General features: G+C 38.8%; 2 protein-coding genes across 5 annotated transcripts in view; one reads left to right on the forward strand and one right to left on the reverse strand.

The window, feature by feature from the left end:
- herc3 (HECT and RLD domain containing E3 ubiquitin protein ligase 3) overlaps positions 1–26,042 on the reverse strand; it is a 117,917-nt gene that overhangs the window by 41,443 nt on the left and 50,432 nt on the right. The window lies entirely within an intron of this gene.
- fam13a (family with sequence similarity 13 member A) overlaps positions 1–26,042 on the forward strand; it is a 49,937-nt gene that overhangs the window by 276 nt on the left and 23,619 nt on the right. For all 4 annotated transcript variants that reach the window (XM_072384928.1, XM_072384930.1, XM_072384929.1 and 1 more), the window contains exons 2-9: positions 5,350–5,545; positions 6,768–6,977; positions 8,711–8,888; positions 11,393–11,546; positions 14,035–14,112; positions 14,862–14,951; positions 18,256–18,497; positions 23,292–23,333. In XM_072384928.1, coding sequence (XP_072241029.1) covers positions 5,350–5,545; positions 6,768–6,977; positions 8,711–8,888; positions 11,393–11,546; positions 14,035–14,112; positions 14,862–14,951; positions 18,256–18,497; positions 23,292–23,333 — 1,190 coding nt within the window. The remainder of the gene's footprint in view (positions 1–5,349; positions 5,546–6,767; positions 6,978–8,710; positions 8,889–11,392; positions 11,547–14,034; positions 14,113–14,861; positions 14,952–18,255; positions 18,498–23,291; positions 23,334–26,042) is intronic.

A 26,042-nucleotide genomic window follows, 5' to 3' on the forward strand; every position in this document is an offset into this window, starting at 1 on the left:
GTCGGAGTCGCCTTTAAGGCTTTCCATTCAACCAGTGATTAAGTGCTGAAGAATGTGTAATGAGAATGTGCTGCTCACTGTCAGTCTACACACTCTTTTGTGATGGTGACCAAGTGGCTTTTTAAAATGTCAAGGGGAGAGCAATCCCCTTTTCCTGCAGTAAAACAAACTTTCCTTCTTGATAAAGGTAACTTTGCTCGACAAATGCATGGCTGATCTTGTCATAATAAACATATTTCCTACTTCTAATATGGCCAAAAACTCCCTCATCCCTCTGCACTAATCTTAGTCGAACTTCTTTTCGACAAAACAAACTGTTGGCTTCATGTTTTCCTTGCAACATGTTTTTCCTGTCAATGATCTAACCGCACTATGAGGTCACTTGAATGAAAATTTCCTTACTGGAAACACTGTTAAAGAGTCATTTAAAAGTCTGGTTTTAGGTACATTTTAACATCCATTCTTAAGCCTAGTTCTCTTTGAGTTTAGCAGCTGTCGCTTCAGATGCCTGTGGAGCTTTTGCTACCAGTTGCTCCAGTGGCCACCCACATACTGATGGGAGGCTTAGACAAGGGACTGAAGGGGGGTGGAGGGTAGAGACAGGACGGCACATGCTGGGACCTGCCATCCCCTTCATGAGGAAGTCTTTTTTTCCCCAAATAAGATATTAGTCCCATAGCTGTTAAAAATTGCAGTTTCCTGACAAGATATAAGTTTGAGGAAATGTTTGAAATATTTGACAAGACAAGAAAACTGCCGTAAGCCTCAGTCCTTTGGTAATGTCGGAAGTTGTAGTGTGAAAAAGTCTTAAATCTGGGGGAGGGGAGAAGAGGATGAGCATTATTAGAGTGGGTGACTCACAGCAGACTGTCTTGGTAAACAATAGAGAAAACTGAGTGCTTGGAGTAAGAGTTATCCCTTGTTCCTGGCTGCTTTGGTTCACATTGGCCCAACAGCAAGTTTAAAACCAGTGACAACAAAACCATTGCTTAGACAGTCACACAAAACCTGTAATGAGATTGAAATGAGAAGTTTTTAAAAAATGTTTTTTAATAAATACTGTTGACAGTTACTTTTGCACCAAAATAGTAACAAAATGTTTATGTTTATGCATTTGGCAGACGCTTTTATCCAAAGCAATTCACAAATTTGGATATAACATTACAGCTAACGTCAAAGCTAACACTAAGCTGAACACTGGAATGTGTTTTCAGCGGATGCTGCATCTTTCATGCCTAAATACTACAGCTCAGGGCTCAGTGCTCAGAAGTTTTATCTGCTGACCGCTGACCAAACCTTAATGAGAGATTAATCGACTTCTCACTGAACATACCGAATCACCAGCGCCCAACCTCAGGAAGCATTTAAACATTTATCATTTAAGGTTTTCTACGAGCCTATGAGGTTTCTGTAGATGCTTTTCAATTACACATGTTGGAAAATTGAGCTTCTTTTGCGTTGTGGGTGTTAACTGGAGTATTAATGTATCTATTTTGATCACAATCATATTTTCTACAGATATTGTTTACCAGTGAATTTTGTCACTTAAAATTTTTTTTCCCCCATTAATCCCGCAAATTGCATGTAGTTGACCATTTCGCTTGTGCTTTTTGTTGTGACTGTATTCCAACTACTGACCACATGTTGCTGTTGCTTTAGGTCGTGTCTATATACAACCAGAGACAACATGTGCGAGGTTATGGTGCATGTGTGTGTTGATGATAGTAAAGACGGATTTAGTAAGCATCTGTTCATTATGTCTTATCACAGTCAGACTTAGATCAGACCAGCTTAGCTCTGATCTGGATGCAAAGGCTTTGAAATTCTGGGCTGCTACGGACAGTAATTTGGCTAATGGCTGATAGCTAATACCATTTGTTTTAGTCTTTTTCCCTCCTTTTAATGCCAGGGAAAGAATTAAACATGCTTTGTGTTTCAACCCTTCATCACACTTTGAAGAAACAAATTCTTTCATACGAACGCATTAAATAACTTTTAGCCTGCTAAACTACTGCCAACTCAGAAGACTTGTCAGTGCTTAAGTGCCTCATCATGATGTAACGCAAATAAAACAAGTCATCAGTTAATGTTATCCTATTTGCTGATCAGCTGATCGCAGTCAACCTGCTGGATATAGTCTGAGTTACTCTGATATATCTGTGCATCCTTGCCCTTAAAACTTAAAGCTGTAATACAGCTGTAATACAATGAGAAGCTAATCTGCTACCCAGAAAGTTCACGAAAAACAGCCAGGGCTGTGTATGAACACATTCAAATGGGAGCATTCATAAGGGGTGTTCACATTTTCCAGGAATTTTTAACTAAACGTGGCAGTTTTTTAACTGACGAATGTTAAAGGAGCTCAGGCGTTCTCTTGTGGCATTGAGTGACGTCAACAGTGACTGTCTCATGCTGAAATGAGCCCTCAGAAGCCCAGAGGTGCACACTCTGGCAAAGGCCACACACCTTGTAATGATTTCTGCTCCAGTCACAGCCATAAAGACTCTTTATACAACTAATGTTACTGTGTTAGAACAATTACAGACATGCGTAGTCACAGTGTAGACATCTATAGAAGTGGACAGCAACATTCCCGCAGCAGGACAGCAGGACTGAAAATGACCAAAAGTGGTGTACCTAAACTAAAGGAGGTTTCAAATAGAGAGTTTTAAAGAAGTAAAGGAAGAGTATGGCCTGCCAGCTGAATCTGTGGATGTAATAAATTACACTGAACAGCAGAAAGCCTGAGGAGTGCTTCTGTAATGTAAGTTGAACTTAGCTTTAGCCTTGGAGCTGACAGCTGAGGGTTCACGGACTGTCCTCATGTGTGTCACACACTGCCACAGAGTATGATTTTATCCGTTGCAACACTCCCACACCAGAATTAGTCACATAGCTGATTTTCATAGTTTCTTTGCTTTTTTAGAGTGAGGTATATGACCTTTTATTTAGGTGCTGCTTGTTCTGTAGTTACATTTTTATCACCCTCTGCTCAAGTTACTTTTACTGGTTGTGATGATAATTGTGAGACTGAAGCGTTGATCAAATAAAGTAGGCTATGCACTGAACAGATGTTTTCTTTATCCCAGTTTGATTTTGTAATATAATATTATGTACCATTTCGGGGGGGGGGAAACTCAGGTCATTCAAAGAGCACGAACTAGATCACTAGATCTGTGAACTTGTAGTTAAAAATTTCAAACCGTGAACTGTAAACACAAACTTTTTCAGTTTTCACACATTCTTGTAAAGTGTGAACTTAGACAAAACCTGACTACTACCATTATTTTTAACTCACAAAGCAGTGCTGTCAATATTATAACTGAGAGAGGAGAGCTGTGTGCGTTCAATATACCATGAACAGTACTAATAGGAAATCTGAGGGTTAACAAGAAAAATTGAAAACACTGGTGACTTTGAAAAGGTTTTTTAAAAAGTTCATATTAGCATAATTTAACCAAAATATATCATCTTAAGAAGAAAAGCAAGTCAGGCTTGAGAAGTAGATTGGGACGATTTCTCTTTATGACTAAAAATCTTCTCGGCCTCGAAGGCAAGTCTGTTGCATTCATGAAAGTATCTCTGTGCCAGTTTTGCTTATTAAAAACAGTTACACCACAAGCAGCCATCAGCGCATAAAGAAGCCAGATTAAACATTTAAGCGTACTAAATAACCATTTCAAATTCACCAGGTAGGCGCTGTTGATTATATTTATGCCAGCTGAGCCCTGTTTGCATGTATCACCCTGCCTGTAAAGGCTCCTCAGACGCTTACATGAGTGTAAATTCATGTTATATCAGCAGTATCAGACCGTCTGTCTTATTAAAGGCTCGGTACCATAATTGAGGAGGGTTTTAATCAGCTGACCTGACTGCGACACATAACTGCACCCATTCACTTAGTTTCGATGCAATCTGTTGGTTTCCTTAGCTAGGATATTACTTTTTGAATTGGCTCTATATGAATGAATCGGATTATGATTACAATGAATTGAATTCCAATTGGCTTGAATTGGACTATATTATTTAAGTGCCTTGAGATGACAATTGTTGTAATCTGGCGCTATATAAATACAATTGAATTGAATTGAATTGAACTTACAAGACAAATAAATCAAATGGCCCTGCTTTTCATCCCCTGCATCTGTCATTTTAGCCCAGCAAATCTTCTATAGACTAAACTTCTGCATAATTAGAGCAGAGTTAGTCATTTTACTGTATTTGTCACTTCACCTGCTTTAAGTGAACTCTGGACTGACATATCACATGGCGTGCTGGTAGCTAAGGCTACAACATGACTATCAATCTCATTTCCAATCTGCAGTTCTCGGCAGTGCAGGAAGTCTTTACCTCCTGCTCGCAGGAACAGAAACCTGCCTCCATTTGTGTATCTTACCGATCTTGATCCTAGCACCGAATAAGCAGAGAGACATTATGCTGCAGCTAAACATGCCAAATGCCAAAGGAAGATGATGTTTGTGCAGAAACTGTGCGGTTCTGCTGTGTGTTTACCCTCAGAGGAAGACAATATGACGGTACAGTTTTGTTATCTATACGCAGAGATAAAGACCGTGTGGCATGGTTTGCTTTCATAAGTTATTAGATAAGATAGCTGGCTAATTAGTACAAAGCTTAGGTTGTGCTCTACACTTAGGAGAATATGAGCACATTTCTACTAGTATGTAACAAAGTAAAGCATTTTTTAATTACTCGTTCTTTGAGTATTGTCATATCAACTCTGCTACACTTTACAGGGATATGTGCTTTTACTTTCCAACATCTAATGAACCATTAGAGACTTGAATTTAATGTGGAAAATTGGCATAATAAACTGAAATATGGATCAGTACTTAAAAACACAAAAAGTAGTGATGAACCAACATCTACAATTACATTTTAAACTCAGTTTTAAATGTCCAAATGCAGGTTTTGAACAAATGACGCTTCCAGCTCTTGCCACCCCTAACTGATCTGTTAATGTATTCATATTAATGTTGATGCTGAATGTATTTCACCCCTCCTTAACATGTGTCAGTCTAAAAATACATTCATATGTGTAGTATACTCTGAGTGTCTATGTTTCTCTGACATTGGCTTTAACCAAAGGTGTTGCTTAGTAACCTGAATTTTGTGGTAGCAACACATGCACAGTCTGTCCTCCCGTCTCCCTTCCCTCCAGCTCTTGGCACACACTGTTCTCTAAGAGCATGACAGCAAGAGTGTAAGAGGTGCGTGTGGATTTAGTCCACAGAGTCACCATCACCAAACAAAAACCTGATGCTGGCTACGCAGCTGCCCTCCGTGCTCTGATGGTCAGTGGTTGACATCAGCTCTCTGCTCTCCCTGCAGCACAACAAGACAGCAGTGCTGGTTAAAGAGGACATGAAGAAGATGGTCCAGATACCAATCCTGAGATCCAGAACAGTGGCAGCCAAGCACACCAAGCTGTTTGGAGCCTCCCTGTTTGAGCTGCGAGAGCAGGGCCTGATGGAGGATGGAGTGCCCCTGGTGGTGCGGAGGATGGTGGAGCACCTCTGCAAGTATGGTAAGGCAAAAATCAATTTTAAAAAAAGGATATTAGAACAGAATGAAACAGACTTGCACTGTTTGTTTGCTTTCACAGCAGCTATGGGCTTGAATAATCTATGTGATTGTGCAGCAAGGGGTTTAAGGGGATTTAACGTGACATCATAACTACTACATTTGTGCACTATTTAAAACTTGCTTCAGTTTTAGAGGTAAGGCATTGTATGCTTTTCTCTTCAGTCTTCACTTATTTCCATTACATCACCACACAACCAACAATAATCACATTTTCAATTACTTGCAAATGTTCTATTGATGTTCAACAATGAGACTATGAAGACCAGTAACTGAAAAAAAAACAGAAGGCAAACAAAACAAAAACAGCGAAGGAAAGTCGATGAATAAAGTGTAATATTTTTTATTCATTTTTATTCTTAACGATCAATAACAAATGTCATCTCAAATCCCTTCAACCACCTAAGACAGAGATGTTTCCCTGAGAAACTCACATTTTAATTTTATCCATAAATGTATGGAGGCCAATCTCTAATGGTAGAAAAACCGCACAGCATGAACTTAAAAGAATTAGCAGAGATATGTAGGCTGGAAACTCTCTTTATTCTCCACTAACACACTTTTATGCTTCCTGTAGTGCTTCTATTTGACCACCAGATGTCCATACAGGAGAGTAGAACAAAGTCCTTATGGCTATTGTGACTAATGGCCGCTGTAATCAGTTGATATAGTTTATTTTATCTTTAGGCCAGCCCTTGGAAAGCTTATGGATGAATAGCGTGAATCATACGACTACTACACCCTTTCACATTGTTGGCAGTTCAGTAATCAACCATCAAGGCCACTGCAGTGGTTTATACTCCACACTAGAATTCAATTTAAACAAAGAAATATGGAAAAAACACATTACCCACAGGAAATCTGTGTGGTCTCCTTGTTTTCAGGGCTCCATCATTTATGTTTTTCCCTCAATTATCAATACAAATTATCATTTGTATTCAAAACCCAACTGCATTTCAAAGTAATCTGACCCAAACTTTATCATACACATATAGAGTCTACTAAATAACAAGTCTGATATTTAGGATTAATAAAATGTGCCTCCCTGATCACAAAAATGAGAATAAATTCACTCTAAGAGTCCAATTAGCCACAAGTAAGCTACAATTGTGCACCTAGTACCACACAAGTTCACATTAACTGCAGTATTTGTGCCTGTCCTCCAGCACTGCATCAAGAGGGTCTGTTCAGGGTAAATGGCAACGTTCGTGCTGTGGAGACGCTAAAACAGCGGCTGGAGAGTGGTGATGATGTGGACCTTCTCTCCGAATCAGATCTGTGTACCGTGGCCAGCTTGCTCAAACGGTACCTCAGAGATCTGCCAGAAGGTCTGGTAGACTCAACGGTCCAACGGGCTCTGATTCAGCACTACAAAGGTAAAACTTGTCGTCCAACTTCTGTTTCATGTGCTTTGTCAACATATTTGCCTGCCAGAGTGATCCTTTTAGGAAATGGATTTTCTTTTTACTACACTCATGTGATACAAGAGTGCAATATTAGTGGATATGTATACCCTCTCAAGTGTAGTAAATATGGGTCTCGACTCTGGTGAGATGATGACCAAAACTATTATTAGTGCTGAAATTTACTACTAGCAGTTCAGTCGTCTCTATCAGGCAGTGCATGGAAAGGCCTGCTGAGGTGAGTGCATATGAGCGAGAGGGAGGGTCAAGGGTTTCTGATAATCTTGGCAGTCAAAGAAGGTGTAGGGACTCATTTGGCAGGGTGAAGTTTCTGTGCTCAATTTCAGGCCTCCTCAATCACTGGCTTTTATCTGTTTGATGGCAGAGGAGTGTACAGTTTGGCAGCATCACTTGTTTTGCTGTAACAGGCCCCATAAATATCCGCCTGGTTCTACAGTGCCTAAATGACATTACTTTGGTGTACTTTGTTAACGTTTTCATGTCTTGGCTTGTTTGCCTCTATTTAACCAATTTAAAACAGTTGAGATGCATGAGGAGTGGGCTTACTTATATTATAATGTTGTGATTAGTTGATTTATCTACTTCCATACAATAATTTAGAGATGAGTTTGGAAACTGATTTAATCATTGATTTAAGTAATCAATCCAGTCAAAACCCAAACAATTTAGAGCCTTTCGAATGTGTGAATTTTCTGCATTTTGCAGTTTAAATCAGATTGGATTATTTTAGGTGAAGAGTGTGATGAATGATGGGATGAATGATCCAGAACCAGGAGACAGAAAGGTTCAAATCCAAATGTCAGGAGTTTATTAAACAAAGCCAGACACATACACAGAGAATCAGCCAGTGAAAAAAATAATCCAAACAGGGGAGTAGGCAGAGATAAGAGTCCAGTAAACAGGAAGATGCTATGTCAGTATTTCATGTGTAAGCATGCTATGCTAGGAATACGCCACATGGAAAGGAACATATAGTATATGCCAAAACAATATATGTTTTCAGTAACATTAATTGAGGAAAACTAATAATGTACAAAATAGCTTGACTCTTTTTTGGTCAGTTTAAAATGTTAAATGTTTTGCAAATCAAGTTAAGTGACGGGCAAACTAAAGCTTAAATGGGAAACAGTCTAGAAACGCTCATTCGTTTAAGTGAAGTTAAATGTGAGAGCCCTAGAAATAACTCCCCTCGTCCTCGCTAAGAAGACAAACGTGCACACATACCCACATTTAAATGCACGCATACAAACATAAATGTACCCATTCACAACGTTTGCGTCACTCAGTTCTATGGGATCAGCAGTCATAACCGTTTATTCAACTCTGACCCAATTACGTTTCCCAAGTAATAGCATCAACATATTTTCAGGCTCTTTGCTGTAATGCTTACATATTCCAAGTCACCACAATTTAAGATTAAACACAACAGGGAGCAGGTGGATGGAGAAATCGCTGCCTCTAAAGATGGGTTGTAATACAGTTTATTTCAATCTTTGTTTAGTTGTCTATTTTATGATCTTTTTTTAACTGATTTATTTATTGTATACATTATGTCTCCTTTCAAATGTGTTTAGCCAGAAGTGTTGTTTTTTCCCCCTCTGAACATTGAAAGGTTACTCAGGTTGGATAAAAGACAAAACTACCAGAGCTGAAGCCACCCCACCTGATATATTTTGTGTCTGTAGAAAGCGGCGATGATGGCTCCTGGTCAGATATGAGGGAGCTGCTTCAACAGCTTCCAGACGTCCACCTCAGCCTCCTGCGCTACCTCTGCCACTTCCTGACTCTTGTGGAGAGTAATCACAAAGATAACCGCATGACAGCCCTCAACTTAGCCACTGTGTTTGGACCCAGTGTCTTTCAGTAAGGGAATATTTTCATTATTTCTGTAGCAGATGTGGTTCATTATGCAATTATATGCAACGCTATATGATTTTGTTGAAAATGTATTTCACTGCAACCTGCATTCATTGTTTTATGTCCAACATAGATTCAACACAGGTTCTTCACTTTTTTTGTTACCCGGTGTGGCACAGCTTAACTCCACTCTTTCTTGGTTTTCAATTGCAGCCGATACCACATTTGTTATATTTTTTCCAGAGCAAGCTGAGCTGATATGAAACAACTGCTGATTGGTGTGGGGTATAACCACATAATGCGTTAGAAATTTGTCAAAGAAGGGACAAACTTTAAAGTTGTGGATCACAACAACCAAAGCAAAAGCGTAAAGTGGATCAAAATGCTCCACACGGCTAAAGAGAAGCTGAATGATAACAGCCATAAGAAATTATGTGGAAAAACAAAGTATTAGTAGCTTCACACCGCTATCATTATCACATAGCTGCTGGGTTAGAGCTAGATTAAGGCTGAGATTGTTTTTCATCAAGTCACACAAATTATTTAAGTTTATCCACATTCAATTGAGCATGCCAGTTTTGGAAATTAATTGGATTTCTGAAGGTTTTTTACAACTTTGTTGTTCTCTCTGTGACTTTACATGTTATGTGTATCATCTGTCAATAGCAGCATTTGCAACTTGGCTTACTGTGGAAAAGCAAGGCAGTGTTTCAATTAGCTTTTCCGTAAGATATTAAACGCTGGTTTCACATACTGTCATAAAGTGCACTCTGTTTGATCCTCTTTGCCTAACTAAAAATGTTTGGCCAGCAGGTGGTGCTGTTGCTAACATAGTGCGAATAACGGCACAATGTAATGACAACAACAGGATTCATAAGTCAGCTTTCAAATGTCTGATGAGTACATTTCTTTGTGAAATTTGAAACTTGCATTCAAATTGCTCTAGTTTGGTTTTAAAAAAAAGATTTATGGATTTTTAAAAAAATCAATTAACTTAAATGAAGCACATCAAGTAAATGAATGAATGAACAAATCAATACATTTTGTGTGACCTGTATTTGTATTTAAAGAAGGCATCCAGTATTATTCTCATTTCTCTCAATTTGTCACCATATATTGAGGTCTTCATGAAATGTCTGTGATATGTGATATGTCAAAATGCCACTGAGAAACAGTACAACAGCTCTTTTTTTCCCATCACGAATTTATACCACTCTTTAAAGTGACCTGTTTTATGGCCACTCCACCTTGTTCCACCCCTCTGTTCTGCAGGGTCAGACAAACATAAGGAGGTCAACAAGAAGTCAGATCTCTTACTTAGGATATAAAACATGAGAAGAAGTACTGGTAGCATGTGATTATCTTATGTCTTAAGTGAACCATTTAACCGCTTGTGAGAATTTACTCTTAATAACAAAGCAAAAAGAGGAAAAGAGTACTGATTTCCAAGGTACAGCGAATGCAGCATGAGTTGAGCTTGAAGTTGGGTGCAGGGAGGTAAATATGAGGAAACTGGATATGTCCGCTCTGGGCAGGGAGAGTGACGTACTTTATGTGTCAAAGTTTTTGAGTCAGTAGTAACTTCAAACACTGAAATACATGCTTTCAAGCACATAACAATGAAAATATTTCATGAAATGACCCTTATTTTGAAAAGAAAAAAAAAGACCAATATCTGCTTGGTATAGTTGCTGTGCAACCCCTGATCTTACCATTTTGCCTTACCACTATATAGCTGAAGATAATCCTTAATGTCTGGCTGCTTGTTTGAAGTAATTTCTGCAGACTAAAGTAGAGACCAGTACGTGATGGCCATGCTTTGTAAAACAGTGCTGTCAGTGGTTTCATGCAGTTGGCTGTAGCTATAATCTGTATCTGTTGGGCTACCTGCGAAGCCAGTCTCAAGTTCTACTCAAATACACTGTCAATTTTGAGTTTTAGAAGTGTAGATGCATATGAATTTAATTTAGCTCTTTGGTTTGGTGATGGCGGTACTTTTGTGGATTCAATCCCACATTTTTTTTTTAGATAAACTTAATATATTTGCTTATAGCTAATTGAAGCATTTAATCTAAGCTGGTTCTTTTTTTTTTACTGTCTAGTGTCTCTCCTTTTAAAGCTGTACTGTTCCCCAGACTGGTGACTGATAGGCATCTCCAGTTGTGAACTGGTGTGTTCTTGCTAGGAGTGATCAAGTCTCACTGCACAGAGGACACAAATAGTCTTTCATACTGTACAATCTGTTCTCCTCATCACAGGCTCTGTGTGTTAAGTATGTATGATTAGTTTTACGGTACAGCGTTCAGCCAACTGTCCATTTCACACAGCTGTCCAGTAACATCAGACATCACACTTAGAAAGAGAGCTTGGATAAGGTAGACAAACTGATGAGTAATTTTGATTTTCAGCATCAATACTACACTTTGAATCTACACTTTGGAGTTTCAGCTTTATTTCTGCCACTGTCGTGCATAAAGAATTCAATGAAATTGGTGTTTCCCTTTTTTCAGTGTGGTTCCTGGTTTCGATGCAATGGTGGACCAAAATATCTGCAACAAGATCATGGTCAAACTCATCCAGAACTACGGCAGTATCTTCGAGACCAGCACAGGCTCAGACAAAGAGGACTGCACAGAAGAACAGCCCACGCTTGTCATTGTCAAGGTGTTCTTTTCACACTGCATCGCCAGATGCTAATGTTTATATAAAGCAGGTCGGTGTCCAGCGCAATATGGTGCAGCTGGTCAGACAACAGTGAGCCACGTGTTCTGTTCATGCAGTTTAAACATGATTATTTTCTCTCTGCCCTGACTGGCCTCTCATTACACTTGGAGGAGAGTTAATTTATAGATACAGGCTTATATAATGTTGAGCTAAAATCAATTTAGGTATTGATCTTTTGTATATTATACTATAACAGGGACAGTTTGTCCACAGGTGTTGTTTTGAGTCCCTGTTTGTTGATTTCTCTTTGCTGTTTTCTTGGCTGATATCTTAATTGATTTCCTGGTTTTCTGGTCTGTTGCTTTTCCCGGTAGCATCTTGTTGCCTTTGTGTGCACCTCCAAAGCAGATGCAAAAAATTTACTAAGTGCAATGATGCAGATCCTCCACTGTTAAGTGACTGCAGGTCTTAGGCATTTCTGGAATTATATTAAGAATTAGAAAATAACATTTAGATGATCATTTTCAGTTCAATTACCTTTTTTGATAAAGTCACCCATCTATGGAAAAGCAGTGCTGCACCCTCGGTTTTAATAATGTAGAAATCATTTGTCCAAATTCAGCATTTTTCAGGAATCGGACATTACGTTTGTCAGTACTACAGGATAATCCATCAGTTTATGGGCTTTACAGAAAAGCCTGTAAAATTCTAAATAAAATTAATTAAAAGATTAAAAGAAAATACTGGTTTGAGAAATCATCAGTTCTGTAGTGTATCTGATATAGTTGGTGCCTTTAGATTTACTTCTCCAGGCAACTTAAGTGAATTTAAGAAAAACTCGAGAAAATACAAGCTGAGAGTCAATGTTGCGACAGTGATCGCTTTTGCTGAAATGGAATATTTTAGTAGCAGATGCAATGATATATGTAATGGTATATGGACATCAGCAACATGCTGGTGTGAAACGTGACATTGGTCATCTGCCCACCATCCACTGACCATGAGTTTGAGCCCCCTTTGGATCTGACCTTTCACCTCTTCTCTTTGGCGTACATCTCTAACTATTTTTGACACCATCAAACACAGAAACTGTCTGCCACCCATGTGACGCTATATTTACAATGCCAAAAAACCTTTTTAAGAGGTTTTGAACTTTTCAGTTTAACAGATCACATACACGTTCCTGAAATCTAAAGGGCCAGATTTCTGGAGCTGTAACAATAAACCTGTGAAGTCATTTGTGATACAGTGAATTTTTAGTGGGCGCATTACCGGTCATAAATGAAAGGGCTATGTTGTGAATGCCGTGAGACACAACTGACCCATGGGAAACCTCTCTGCCAAAAAAGATCATCTTACACCCACAAACTAACACCTGCGCACAGGCAAGCATGACCTCCGCTGGCCCCACCTCTGCTGACCTTCACCCTCATGCCTTTGAACACAGCCTGAGCTCGCTGGTTTACCTTCGACTTCAGTCATAAAATGTTTGCAAGCACGTGGTGTGCATGGCAGTGTTTATGTTTATGTATGTCTTTCAGGGCGAAGACTGTAAAATTATTGTATCTATTTTTGACCGTGTTGTCAGGGGCTCCTGGAAGAGCTCCTGAAAAAAGACAATACTTACAGTAATGTGCAAAAGTCTTGAGCCACCGCTCATTTATTCATAAAATGCCGGAAAAAGATGAATTAGGTGCAACGATTTATGACGTGTCCAAACAGAAATGGACATCTAGTATATTATATTCCATCAAGTGTCACAAGATCCTCAACAGCTGTGTATATAGTTTTAAGTCCTGCTTCTCTTTTTGTCCAGTTTTTTAGAGACACACTGTTTTCAGTTTTCAGCTAATAGTTCTTTGGAAATCCCCTTGTCTGTGCAAAAATACTGTTTACAATTGTAAAATGGTGTTACCTTTGGTATTTTTTTTTAGATGTGACTAAAGAAATGGTAACAAATAGTGTGTTTGTGACAAGCAGGTGGAAAAAACTTATAGCTTAAAGATCAATGTAGAATAGGTCCTTTCCTAATTCATCTGTTATGTGTACACCCAGCACTGGTCATCCCTTGAGTTAGTTGCCTTTTTGTTCTTGAATTATTCATAGGTCAGTGTTAGGTGGCCTAACAGACAAAAACACATCCTCCATTTTGTATCTAGCTCAATCTAATTCAGGATCACTGGACAAAAAGAAAACACATGGCTCCTAAAATGGTCCAAAAGTACAAAGATGGAGTGAAAATTTGTGAAAAAGCAGCTAATTTGCAAAGAAAAACATCAAAGACCTTCAGAAAGAACAATTGCACAAGGAATAACAAAAAAAAACCCAAAATCTAATGCAATGCGGCTTTTGCACAGTACTACACACTATGTATGTGAACCTATCAAGCTTCCTGGCCTATGTTATATGTGCAATGCTGCTCCTTTGTTTCTCTGATTTATTTAAGAAATAGATGTGATATTCCTCTTTGTGCTCTCTCTGGTCTAAGGATGTGCACATGAGGGATGCAGATACAAAGAAGTCACCCAGCCTTCTCAGCGCCGACACACCGACAACAGTGATTAAAGTACGTGTTTTTCTTTATGGTAACGAGCCTCCACGTGTGCATTTTTGTTAGTGCATTAATGCTCGATTGTGCCTGTCATGGAAGCTTTTTGTTCCCAGGCTGCCGGCTGTGAAATGCAGTGATGCTGGTTATCCTGAGAGGACAAACTTGAAGAAACCCTTCAAATTCCCTTACATAGTACTTATTAACACCAACCATGTGATCTGTGTGACGTGATTAACACGCAGGCGTGTTTTGGAAAAGCTCTATGCTAACACCAAAGCCATTTGGGGGGGAGTCTGTGTGGCTTTATGAGCCTAAAGATGTTATCAGAGTCAGCTGACTTGTATCTACTACATGGTGTGGTATTTCAGGTCGCAGAATTGGAGTCGATTTTGACCTTGTTAATAGTTTGCAGGTGACACTACAAAATAACTTTTGTTCGCAGGATAGATAGTTTTTCAAAAAGTGGTATGCAGGTTTGCATTATTCAATTCATTCTTGTAGACAGAGATTAAATTAAAGTCACTGAACAGTCATTCCATGCACTTATGGATGATCTATATTTTGATATATGATTGAAAGTTAATGATTTATCCTAATTAAAACACAGTTGTTGTTTTGTTTTCTCTGAGTTTATGTGAAAACAGCTGCATGAGACAACACCAGCCACCAAAGTAATCTATTCTATGAATCTATGATGGTGTTTTTACCGTGCACCATACATCACATTTTCTTCATTTGCTGTTTTTGTTTCAACACTTTTCAAGGTTGGACACCTAAACGGAGCAGGAAATTCAAAACATGTCAACAAAACCTGCTCGAACGCTTCAAAGATGACGACAACAAGGAAAAAGAAGGTGCAGGAAATTACTTTGTTGCAGTCAGTTTGATTTTTTTTTACATTTGTTTTGATAGTTTTTTTGTCCGGTCTTTGGCTGTTTCAGTAGTAATTTCTTTCCACTTTCCACTAGCTGCTACTGCTTTCTTATCTGCTGCGTTTCCTTGGTACTGATTAGCCTGAGGTCATCTCCCAAACAGCTTCTGATGCTTGATCCCTTGCTTCTCGGTCACATGAGGTGATCAGATAACTATACTCTGCTTCAGGAAACAAGAACACAATTATTTGCAGCAAGGGAAAATGGGCTATGCTATTTATTTGCAGCTGTGCTGTGTCACTACAGATGAGCCCTGTCACAAGCACAACATTCAGCCATTGGTTTCAGTTCAACTGTAGCCTGGACTTTTCCTGCTTATGCACAATCATGGCTCACCTTTATTTAAATGGACCAGTAGGAGAGTTAAATTTGGCAAAGTAAGTTTGCTAAGTTTAAAAGTCTGATTTAATGAGTAGCAAACACGTTCTGTATGAGTTCATATTATCTATTGTGGGATCACACACTAAAATAAGGAGGACTAGTTTCTCAAAAACTGTTTAAACTTTCAGACACTTTGAAACGATCTCGCTGTAGCTGTTTTGAACACATCTGGTGCCATAAATCTGGTGCCATAAACGGGTCGTTTGTGTCATGACAAGAATTACTGTGGAGATAAAAAGAAATGCTGACTGATAATAAAGATAAGCTCAGCATAGTAAAGACATCTCCTGATGATGGATGTTTGGTTCCTTTAGATGTCAGGGGAAAAATACTTTAGAGTAGCAGAGTTGCTACGTAAAAATATTGAAAATCTTTTGATATTCTTGAAGTCACGAGGCACTTTGTTTCATACAAATTGACTCGTTTCTATAAGAGTTTCCTATGAAACTATATGGGTTAGAAGCAGAAATCGCCTCTAGCATTCTACTCTAGTAAAGTAAATGCACTGCAAGTCTGCTGTTTTCTTCATGTAGAACTTGAGAGTAAATTAATGACAATCAGCAGTCCAACAACAATGCCCATCGGCAAGAGTTTTCAACTGTTGGCTAAAACCTACCGGAACAAATATCCAAGAATACCTCATTTCCTCTGAGAAATGAGAACTCTGATGACATGGGTAAAAACATCGATCTGAATAATCATGTATCGTCACCATAGTTTTTATAACTATATTTCCCAAATATCCAGCAGAAATGCTCTTTCATTTTAAAAGACAATCTATGCACGGCTTCAGCTCTTACTGCTACACTGGTGGTCATATTGAGCGATGAGGCAGAGCTACTGAACGCCAAGTTCTCTGACACTGTGAGACCAAAGTATCATAATTCTATAGAATACGGTCAGGTTTTATAGTCAGAGACACACAAACAAACACACCTACTCACTCAAATTTGAAAAAAAGCCCCAAATAGGGCCAACTGTAGCTTCCATTTAATCTATGAGGCAACTGCTGTTAAAAAATTGTGCCTTGAAATCAAAGGGGAATTATAGTTCTGTTTTTGTGCCTCTTATTCCTTTTAGTTTGATTATTATGACGACAGGAGGACATAGAAACAGAAGTCCTTTTTCAAAAATAACTTCTGAGTCCTTCTCTCTTTGGCTTTAACTAACAGCCACTACTTAATTTCATTGCGCAAGCAAGAGCGGTTCAGATTGGATCAGACGCATTTTTGAAAATCAAGCCATCTGAGAAATGAGCCGTCACTGGTAAGTGAACAGAGATCACAGTGATAGAGGTTGTTCTCAGCTACTTTATACGGTTATGCACACCAAATATCAAGATCTGGCCATTTATTTGACTTTCTTTGCAGTCTTTTGAGAGTCTGCTCACAATCATTCAAATTTATATGTTAATCCATGATTTGGAAACCAGGTCATATCCTCATTTAGGTCTGTCAGATTTCTTTGCCATCTGGCTTGTGCACATGGAGAAACCAGAAACTTGGATGGAGACATAAAAATGGGTCAACATTATTGAAAGGAACATGGAGATTGATTTAGCTTCCTGATTTCCATGATTTTCTTATGCTGGTGACTAGTGAGAATCATGTTGTGAGTATAACCTGCCTGACGACTCACTTGTCACCACATCCATCCTGCATGACACACAAAGTTGATTTGAAATTTAAAAAACCAAAGCTCCTCTCACAGTATTCCAGTGTAGCAAGGTGTAATCATTGAAAAAGCGCACAATGTTGCTTCCAATTTTTCAGAGAAGTACAAAATTGTTGTGTCTGAGGGTTATGAAATTCCTAGTATTTGCTTTACCTGTAAGAATAGGGTGATTTTCTGTTATTTTTTAAACCTGGCAGCCGAGACTGCTCACAAAGACAGTTGTCTGTCACCTTAACAGCCTTCTCTATCACCTCTCTCCATGACGTTGCCTCTAAATGATAAAAAAAGATTTCAACCACAGCTGGAAACAAGCTGACGTCCAATCATTTCCCCCTTTTTACTCCTCTGTGGTTTTTACTGAATGGCAAATGTAGCCAAATCAATTACAAAGCTCCGAGGGGCAAAATCGATGCCAGGTCTAGCTAAAGAAATGTGTGCATCTAATTATGTTGGCAAAGTATCATCCATTGAGTGACCAAATGTCTAAATGGAGGCTGTAACCATAGATTTTTTTTTAACAACCCATTAAGTTGAACGACAAATGGAAATGTTCCTCTGATAATTGGTGTGAAAACCAAAAAGCAGGCCTTTTTAGTCAGCTATCAGATGTTTATCTGCAGACTAGCCTTTTAGCAGTGGATGTTTTAGACCATTATCGACAGTTAAGCTGCTGGTGTCAAACCCATTTCATACTCTGTTCGCCACAGCCAGCCAGCAACTTGGCTTCGGTGTACATGAGCGGCAGTACTGGAGCTCTATCTTTGACATATTCTTTAGGACTTATCCTAGGTTTCCTTGGTGGTGACCTATGAAAGATGCAGAAGGGTACCCCCCAGAATGTTGCTGTAATTAGGTTAAGGTTCTTTTCCTACACAAAAGTCGGAGCCACTCGCAGTTTATACCCACTCAGGGTCAGTAAGGTAAGGCATACATCAGTCTAACTGCAGTTTTTCAAGCTAATCTCTTTTTTTCTTTCCCTCTTTGTTCTGTTCTTTCCCAACCTGCATGTTTTATGGGAACTTGAGGGAAAAGTCCAGAACTTCTCTGTGTTTTTGTCTCTTTTGTATGAGGTTGATTGTTCATAAATCTTACGAGGAGTGTATCAGTTTCCTCCCGTGTGCTCTCACATTTCTTGTCACGAGACTCCCATCTCTCCCTCTTTCTCAAACAGGTGAGAAAAGGGAAGAATGATGGCATGACTCATTTTGTCCCTCAGCCCAGCCTGTCTCCTGGGATGCCCCATACACGGCATTTCTCCATACCAATAGTTTTGCCCCTGACCTCTGAGCTGAGGAGCTCCAGCTCAGAGGCGATGGACACAACACCTCTGCCTCGACAAGACGCTTCACACACTTCCTCTCATGTCGCCCACATTGATGTCAGCCTCTCCAGCAGTACGGAGGGCCTCAGCAGGTCAGTGAGCCCAGTGCATGTAAATTACCAGCACAAACCTCTGCCAGAAAACGAACCACAACGTAATCAGCAATTTTCTTACAATTAAAAATGCTTTAAATGCAGTTTATCTTGTTTTTTAAAGCCTTTTATGTTAGTAAACTATGTAAATGGCTGCATGCCCAACATTAAATGTTATACAATTCCTGCTTTTTTATGAGAGTATTGTACATAAATGTGAAATACGAGGGGCAATCCTGTCGGTGGTAAATAGGTTACTGCCACCCGTAGCACAGCTGATCTGCTGTCAGTCGAGGGTAAGGGTGAAGAGTCTTGAGTTTCTGATAGCAATCATGAACCTACAGTATAGCTTGGACTCTGTCAGTGTGCATTTGGCATGCAAACAAGCCTATTATAAGACGTTGAAATTGGAAACTCTCGGTGTCAAGTGTCCTCAGTCCTGGAATAGCAATATTGCAGCTGTGTCTGTTGTTGGGGTACTTACTGCTTCTGCTGGGGAAAACTAACTTTTGCTGAAAATCACTCTTGTTCTGAAACGAGCAAATATTCACTGGCTGTGTACAATTCAAAATATTTTTTTTACGGTTTGAGAAAAAATTGAGAAACTTCTTTTAGTCAGGAAAAAGCAATAAGTAAGTTCAATATGATACATTTGTATAGCACTACTTTAACATCAAAAGTAATCTCATTATATTTTAGCAGCTATCTGCCTCAACCAGTTGAAGGGAGACGACATAAAAAAAAAAAAACAGGCAGTAACAGCGGATCAGAAACATTCGGCTTCGGACCTTAAAAAAAACAGGCAGAAAAGTACAGTGAGAGTAAAATATCAGCCGACATGGTCATGTCTTGTGTGTGGTGCTGAAACATTTAGATGAAAATTGATGGCACCGTTTTGGCTTTGACCACAACTTGTCAAACACACCAGTGACCTTCAGTGCAACATTAATCAGAGTTTAAAAATGTGTCAGCACCAGATCCATTTACACATTACATAATATGAAGTGTGACACGGACACACTGTCACACACAATTAGCTGGAAATATGTTGTTACAATCACAAAGTGCACAGAGTGCATTTTTGTATCAACAATTTGCAGTTCTTTCATTTTAAATTTTATAGTTTTATTATTATTTTATTATTTGCCAATAATAACTGGCATTGCAAATGATTAAGCTCAGAATCTGAAAGAATATAAACCTAATTTTATCTTTTCTTAATGTGATTCCAGGCTATCTTTGCTTGCTCATCAGTTGCCTCTTACTGATTCAGATATATGCTGTCCATGAAGAGGCAAATCTAGTACTTCCAAGGTGCTGAAGCTTTCCACACCATGTCAGGGTACCAGTAAATCCTCAGGTGGATTCCTTCGCATGCTAAAGCTTTCTTTGCCAAGTTGTATCGGGTGACTGAGCTACATTCAGCATTTACGCCAGTGTGCGTCAGCATTCCTGCCCCATAGACTTAAGCAGCAAGCAAAAAAATATCTTGCTGCTTAAGTCTGATGTTCTTGTGTTTCAAATACATGGGCATCAAACAGGCCAGGGGGGTCAGGCACCAGGTAGTTCCTTGAGCACCTCCTCTTTTTGCATTCTTCATAGGGGATGGAAATAAAGTAGCGTTGGTTAAGCACGTTGATCAAAGGTATCACAGGCAGAGCTCAGACAGATAAATCAGAATATTACAACAAACCGGATAACATTACAGTTATTATTCTTCTTGTTGTTGGTATTCTAATGTAATATCTTGGAAGTGAAAAAGTTTTTGATATTTTCTAGGAATGTTACGTCTGTGAACTTGTCAAATGTTTAAGGAAAATGTAAAAGTTTCTTAAAAAAACTACACATCAGTTACACATAGACTACGTATAGCAACTACGTGATCATTTTCCACAAGTGGAAATCTCTGTTTTCATATCTGAGGCTGCTCTCATGCCTACTTGTCAGCTTGGTCTCACTTTCCATGGATAAGTGTCAGACAAGTCTTTGTCAGCGTAGCGCAGCACTTACAGGTTTTATATTTCAGTTCAAGCTCTTTTTTTACACTTTATATGAATTTCTTATAGGGTCTTATGCCTGCCTGTAGAGTTTACTGTACCACCTGTAGATCTATTTCTCTCCTCCACGTTTTGACTTTTTGCACTGTTCAGAATCACCACGTATCAAATAAATCAATGCCTTGATTCTGTTTGCCACTCTGTTTGCCAACTTTTCCCTGAAATATATGACACCAGCCTCATTCACTACCTAGGCTTCACCAACCAGCATAGCAATGCAATGTGAACTTATTACACTCTTACTATTGCATACTTTCACACAGGGGATGCATACTGTCTTTTTAGTAGAGGTCCCTTGGTTCCCTGAATCTTGTGATGTAACCTTTGAGTTTCTTAGAAACCCATTTGAAATAGGTGGGAGTGGGGAAAATTGCAGTGGGGTGTGAATGCGGGTTCCCTGTGGATATAAATGCATTGTTGGCCACCAGTCAGGAAGGTTTAAAGTCTGACAGCAGGTACAGTATTGACAGTGGGATCTTGCCGACTGGATCAAACTGGTTTTCGTAGAAATGTAATCTTTGTTTTATGCCCGTTTTTTTAAATCTTCTTTGAGACAGTGGCCTTGACTGGTCCTAAGATTTGATTTTAGTCAAGAATCGTAGTCTTTCAGCTCATAGGACTCCTATCATTTGTGAAGCGGCCTGATTCTTTTGGATGATACCTTATAAATCTTATGAATTTTCTAATGAATTTTATGGTTTTTTTTATATGTGATATCATCACATAATTGTCATATCTTTTTAGCTGTTGACTTATACCTCTGGCCCCTAATGGGCTTACCTCAACTCAAATGTACTGTTACACTTCATTCCACAAATAACAAGCATAACAGGTTCCAAACAAACATGGTTTTAACCACTGCACAGTTTGCGCTTTGACGGAGTTGTCAGTAAAATAATGAAACATTTCAACACAAAGGAATTTTAACAGGCTTATTTTAGTGTAGAATTTGGATAAATTAAGGCAGGGCAGGGTGGAGGGAGAAGGCACTGCTAAAATCTTTGAAAACGTTAAAAAAAACTTATCGAACATCTTGTCAGTGGCTGTTTTCCCTTTTTCCTGGACGGATCAGGTCTGTTCCGAACATGCCCACAAAGCTTCTTGTTATCCCTTCAGTAAGGTAGTGGGTAAGCAGGATTTCCGCTTTTGTAATTCACACTAGCAGCCACAGCACATATTATTTTTAATAAGCTTGCCAGACTGTGTAACACTAGTTAAGTACATGGGTGTGTTTATGTGTGTGCTTTTGTTTGGAGAGGGAGAGAGAAGGCCAGGAGAACCAAGGCTCTAAAAGAATGTGGAGGTGTTTGCGTGATGAACTACACTAAAGACCTACATTTTTCCACACACTGTGTTATTCGAGAAGACTTTTGAAGTGTTCTGAACTTTGGCCCATTTTTTATTTCTGCCTGACTTGAAACCTAGATCCTCTGTTTTGAACTTGTTGAGTTGTTGCTCAGATGGCCAACAAGGTTACCCCCACCCCCCCGTCAACACACCTGCCTCTTACAGTAATCCGCGTGGAGGTACATCACGTAGCAAAACACCCCAGAGTACCACAACATTCAGTCTTAGTCTACAATAACACCTTCTTTCCTCTTCATTTTAGCACATCTAAAAATCAACATGTTTACAACCCACCACATTGTGGATTTGTTTTAGGTTTGCTGTTATTTATGCCACATTCATTTAACCAGCAGAACCAGTGAAACTGAATATTTAGACCCAACCGAATTTTGGTATGCTCCTTTTGGCTCCTGCTGCTACATGCATAAAGTAACTTGTAGCAAAATCCATTGTCACAGACAGATCGCATATAAAGAGCTCAGTGTATAATGTGTAGAACTACATTAGCTAACTATTTTATATGCATTGAGTTCTTACAATGAAAGGAAACTGGTGTATCTTTGGGATTTTTGCTCAAAGCTGTTATCAAAGATGATGCTGATTATTTTTTCTGTTAATTGCCTAATAAGCTGTTCAGCTAATAGCTGGTGAGTGAGATGTTCTGCAGATGTGTCTTTAGGCATTTAGTGACAAAGTGCAGGTTTGGAGAATTAACTAAAGGCCTCCATTTAAAACTTTAGATGAGATAATGAGCTGGTCAGGGGGCTTGCTTTTTCAAATGCTTCCATATTTCAGAAAAATACAACAAATCTCATCCAATATAGAATCAGTTTTACTGGAAAATGGCATCTATCCTTTAAAAGAATAAACTCATAGAATCAGCCTTACTGCAATCCTTCATTAAATATTTGACATACTCATTCAGCATTCCCCGTTCTGTTTTAACTATAGAAAAGGTCTGCTTAAGCAAACAAGACAGGGCGATTATGAAATTTTCAGACTCAGAGAGCCAGGATATGAAATTGTTAGGCAACTTCAACACTCAGGGCCAGCACTGAGTTCCTCATTTTGTTGCATAATGTCATCATGTGTTGCTGGCGTACATGTATTGGCAGCAGCTTGCCTATATTCTAGAGCAGCACTCATTTCTCTGTTGGTTCAGTGTAATAACCAAAGACAGGTTTCACAAAGGCCATGATCTGCAGCACTGCGTGGCTATTATTCTGCCAACAAAGCCAGCCCCATCCGCCTATTTTCAGCCCCAGTAACATGTAGTGATGAGGGCGTGTGCTCTGCTTTTATCTAATTTCACTCCACTTATACTTTTTATGCCATTTCACTATAGCTAAATTCTGCTAGCTAATTGAGTTTTTCTTTTCTTGTCTTTCAGCTCCCAAGATGAAGAAAGGCCAATATCTCCTTTCTACATGAGGTGGGGCTTCTGTCTGTGTGTTATAAAGCTGGCAGAGCTGGATGAAAGTGTGTTGTTTTGGTTTGGCTGTGTGGGGGAGGTGGCCGCATGCTGCCTCGGTGCATTATCATTACAAACAATGGAACTAGCAGTTAGAGAGAAAGCAGGACAGCATGCACATGCAACAGTTGGTTCAATGCTGTTTTTTACATTTTTTTTATGGTGGCAGAAACAGCCGCAGCACATATTTTAGACATAGCACCTAATCAAATGGCACATCATGATGAAGAGACTTTTTGTTTCAAGAGGATGTGGCAATTATGCTTATTGTTCAGTGATTAAAAGATTCATTTCTACACGCCAGCTTAAACAGTTTGCAAATGTCTTGATTTGTTGAATGACACAGAATAATTGACAGTGGAGCATTTCAAGATGAGTGAAATATGAAGGTCAAGAATTTCAGTTCAAGCCTGTCTCACGAGACGATTCGCATCATCTCTCCAGTGTGTTTTAAACTTAATGTCTTTGGAATGGTTGGTCAAACAAGATTTCAGACTTTTCAGGATATTAAGAATTTTCAGTAGTTAAACAAATATTCAAAGATGAAAAAATGGATAATAAATCAAAAATGAAGGTGACTTTTTCTTCCACACAGTACTGAATGAATACAATGACAACTTATATGTGTAAATTTAACTTTGTGTTTTTACATGTGTAAGACCAGCCCACGATAACGACTGATTATAAACTGATTTTACTGTCTGTTGAGCTGAAGCCATGAAAATACTTGTCCAGTCAGTGCTTACAGCTGCTCCTTTAATTAAGCGATTAGGCTTGGCACATTTTTCATCGACAGTTGTTTACCCATGTGTCCTTAGAACTGATAACACCCTAAGACTTTTTGTGTGTGGCATTTATTTGGCCCTTTCCTAACATGACAGAAGCTTCACAGGATAATTGAAGGAATAAAAAAAATCACAGGCACACAGAGATGTCGCTAAAATAACTCAGTGCAACTTTAATTTAATCCAAAAGAAATTTAAAGAAGTCCAAAGGTCAGGCTTTGGCAGTACATTTTTTTATAGTCATGTTCATTGCAAGGCTGATTAAATGAATGAACAATGAACAATCACAGATTTACCTGGACAGGTAACAATATACCTGTCGAGCAGAGCACTAATACGGATGATGTAAGAGTTTGGCAGTTTTGCAGAACTGTGGCATCAGTTATCCCTGATAGAAATAGCAAAAAAAAATACTCAACATCACAGCAGCACTCAACATCCTTACTCTGCATTTGATGTAACACAATCATGAGCAATTATTCGCATTATGCAATTTATATCATCGTTCTAAAAATGTTCCGCTATTATTCATTATACAAGAGTACAGGCACAAAGGAATATATTATATTGATTATTGTATATATACAGTACGATTACAGTAGGCCAATCATGTTTTTCTTTTGCACCTGTTGTGTTTTAGGTACGTGTTTGTGTCTCATTATGAATGATCAAAGTCTCAAAATTTGTTTCAGTGCTGAACAACTAGCCAGTTAATCAAGTGGTCAGTGGTCAGGAAAAGGCTACTGACTGAAGTAGTTATTTGAAATTGGATCAATCAAAAATCCTGAAGATGTTTAGCCTCTAAAATTTGTCTGTTTTATTTTCTTGAGGTTTCTCTCAATATAAGGTCCATATTTGTGGGATGTCTTCTGCTCAAAATATATGCCACATGAAAGCATATCCTGAGGCTGTGAGAACCTATTACATACTGTTCTATGTATTTTAGAGAAACAAATATTAAATAATATTTTAGAAATGACTGATAATGGTCACTCTCCTTGCTCACATTCAACACATTCAATGGCCTACTATGGTTCATATCTTTCATAGCTTTCTCTCTTCGCTCAAGTCCACTTGCAGTTCTTCACATTCGCAAACCCTTGGGTTGCGACATGTTAGCTTAACATTAGCCCAGTCAAAGTGGATCATAGACCAATATTATTATGATTCTTTTGATTTGTGGGTATTGACCAAAGGTTCTGGCTAATATCTGACTGTGGTGTAATACTGGATTACCTGAGCGGAAGTTCTTGGGTACACAGTGCTGGGGATTTAACTAGAATAATCTTCCGCTGAGGTAGCTTTGGAGTTGTTTCCTCCGCCGTTTTATGCCTTAAAGACCAGTTTATTTTAAAACACCAACACAGCTGCTAACACCAGCATATTATTTGTTTTTTTTTTATTTTAGAAGCACCAGAGAGAAGCAATTAAAGTAAGCAGTCCTTAAGCTTTTGTAAAACAAAGACTGGCATTGCTGGCTTTTTAAGCAAAATCAGCGCTGCGAAAATAGCACGGCTGTGAAATTAAAATGCCAGACGTGTCATTTTATAACAGACTTTACTGCATAGCTCAGCAAATCTTACAGACACCATTAAAGCTAGAAACAAAAACAGCCAATTGGTCATTGGCCATTCAAGGCTATGAAGTTGCCTTAAGATGAATTCAGAAATGACATTTTGAGACTGTCAAGAAGTAATTCTTATTCCTCTAAAGGGAATGTTCAAGATTTTAGGATACAATTTGTGTTTTTACCAAGATATAGTTGAAGATCGATACCCGTTTCATATGAGCACATTAAACAGGATGGTACAACGAGAGACGATATCCCAGAAAGTTACTCCAACGGGCAAAGAAAAGGCACTGCCTCCAGTAAAACCACATATTT

This window comes from Leuresthes tenuis, unplaced genomic scaffold (assembly GCF_036924035.1).
Source record: "Leuresthes tenuis unplaced genomic scaffold, fLeuTen1.0.hap1 SCAF_4, whole genome shotgun sequence".
NCBI classification, from domain to species: domain Eukaryota; kingdom Metazoa; phylum Chordata; class Actinopteri; order Atheriniformes; family Atherinopsidae; genus Leuresthes; species Leuresthes tenuis.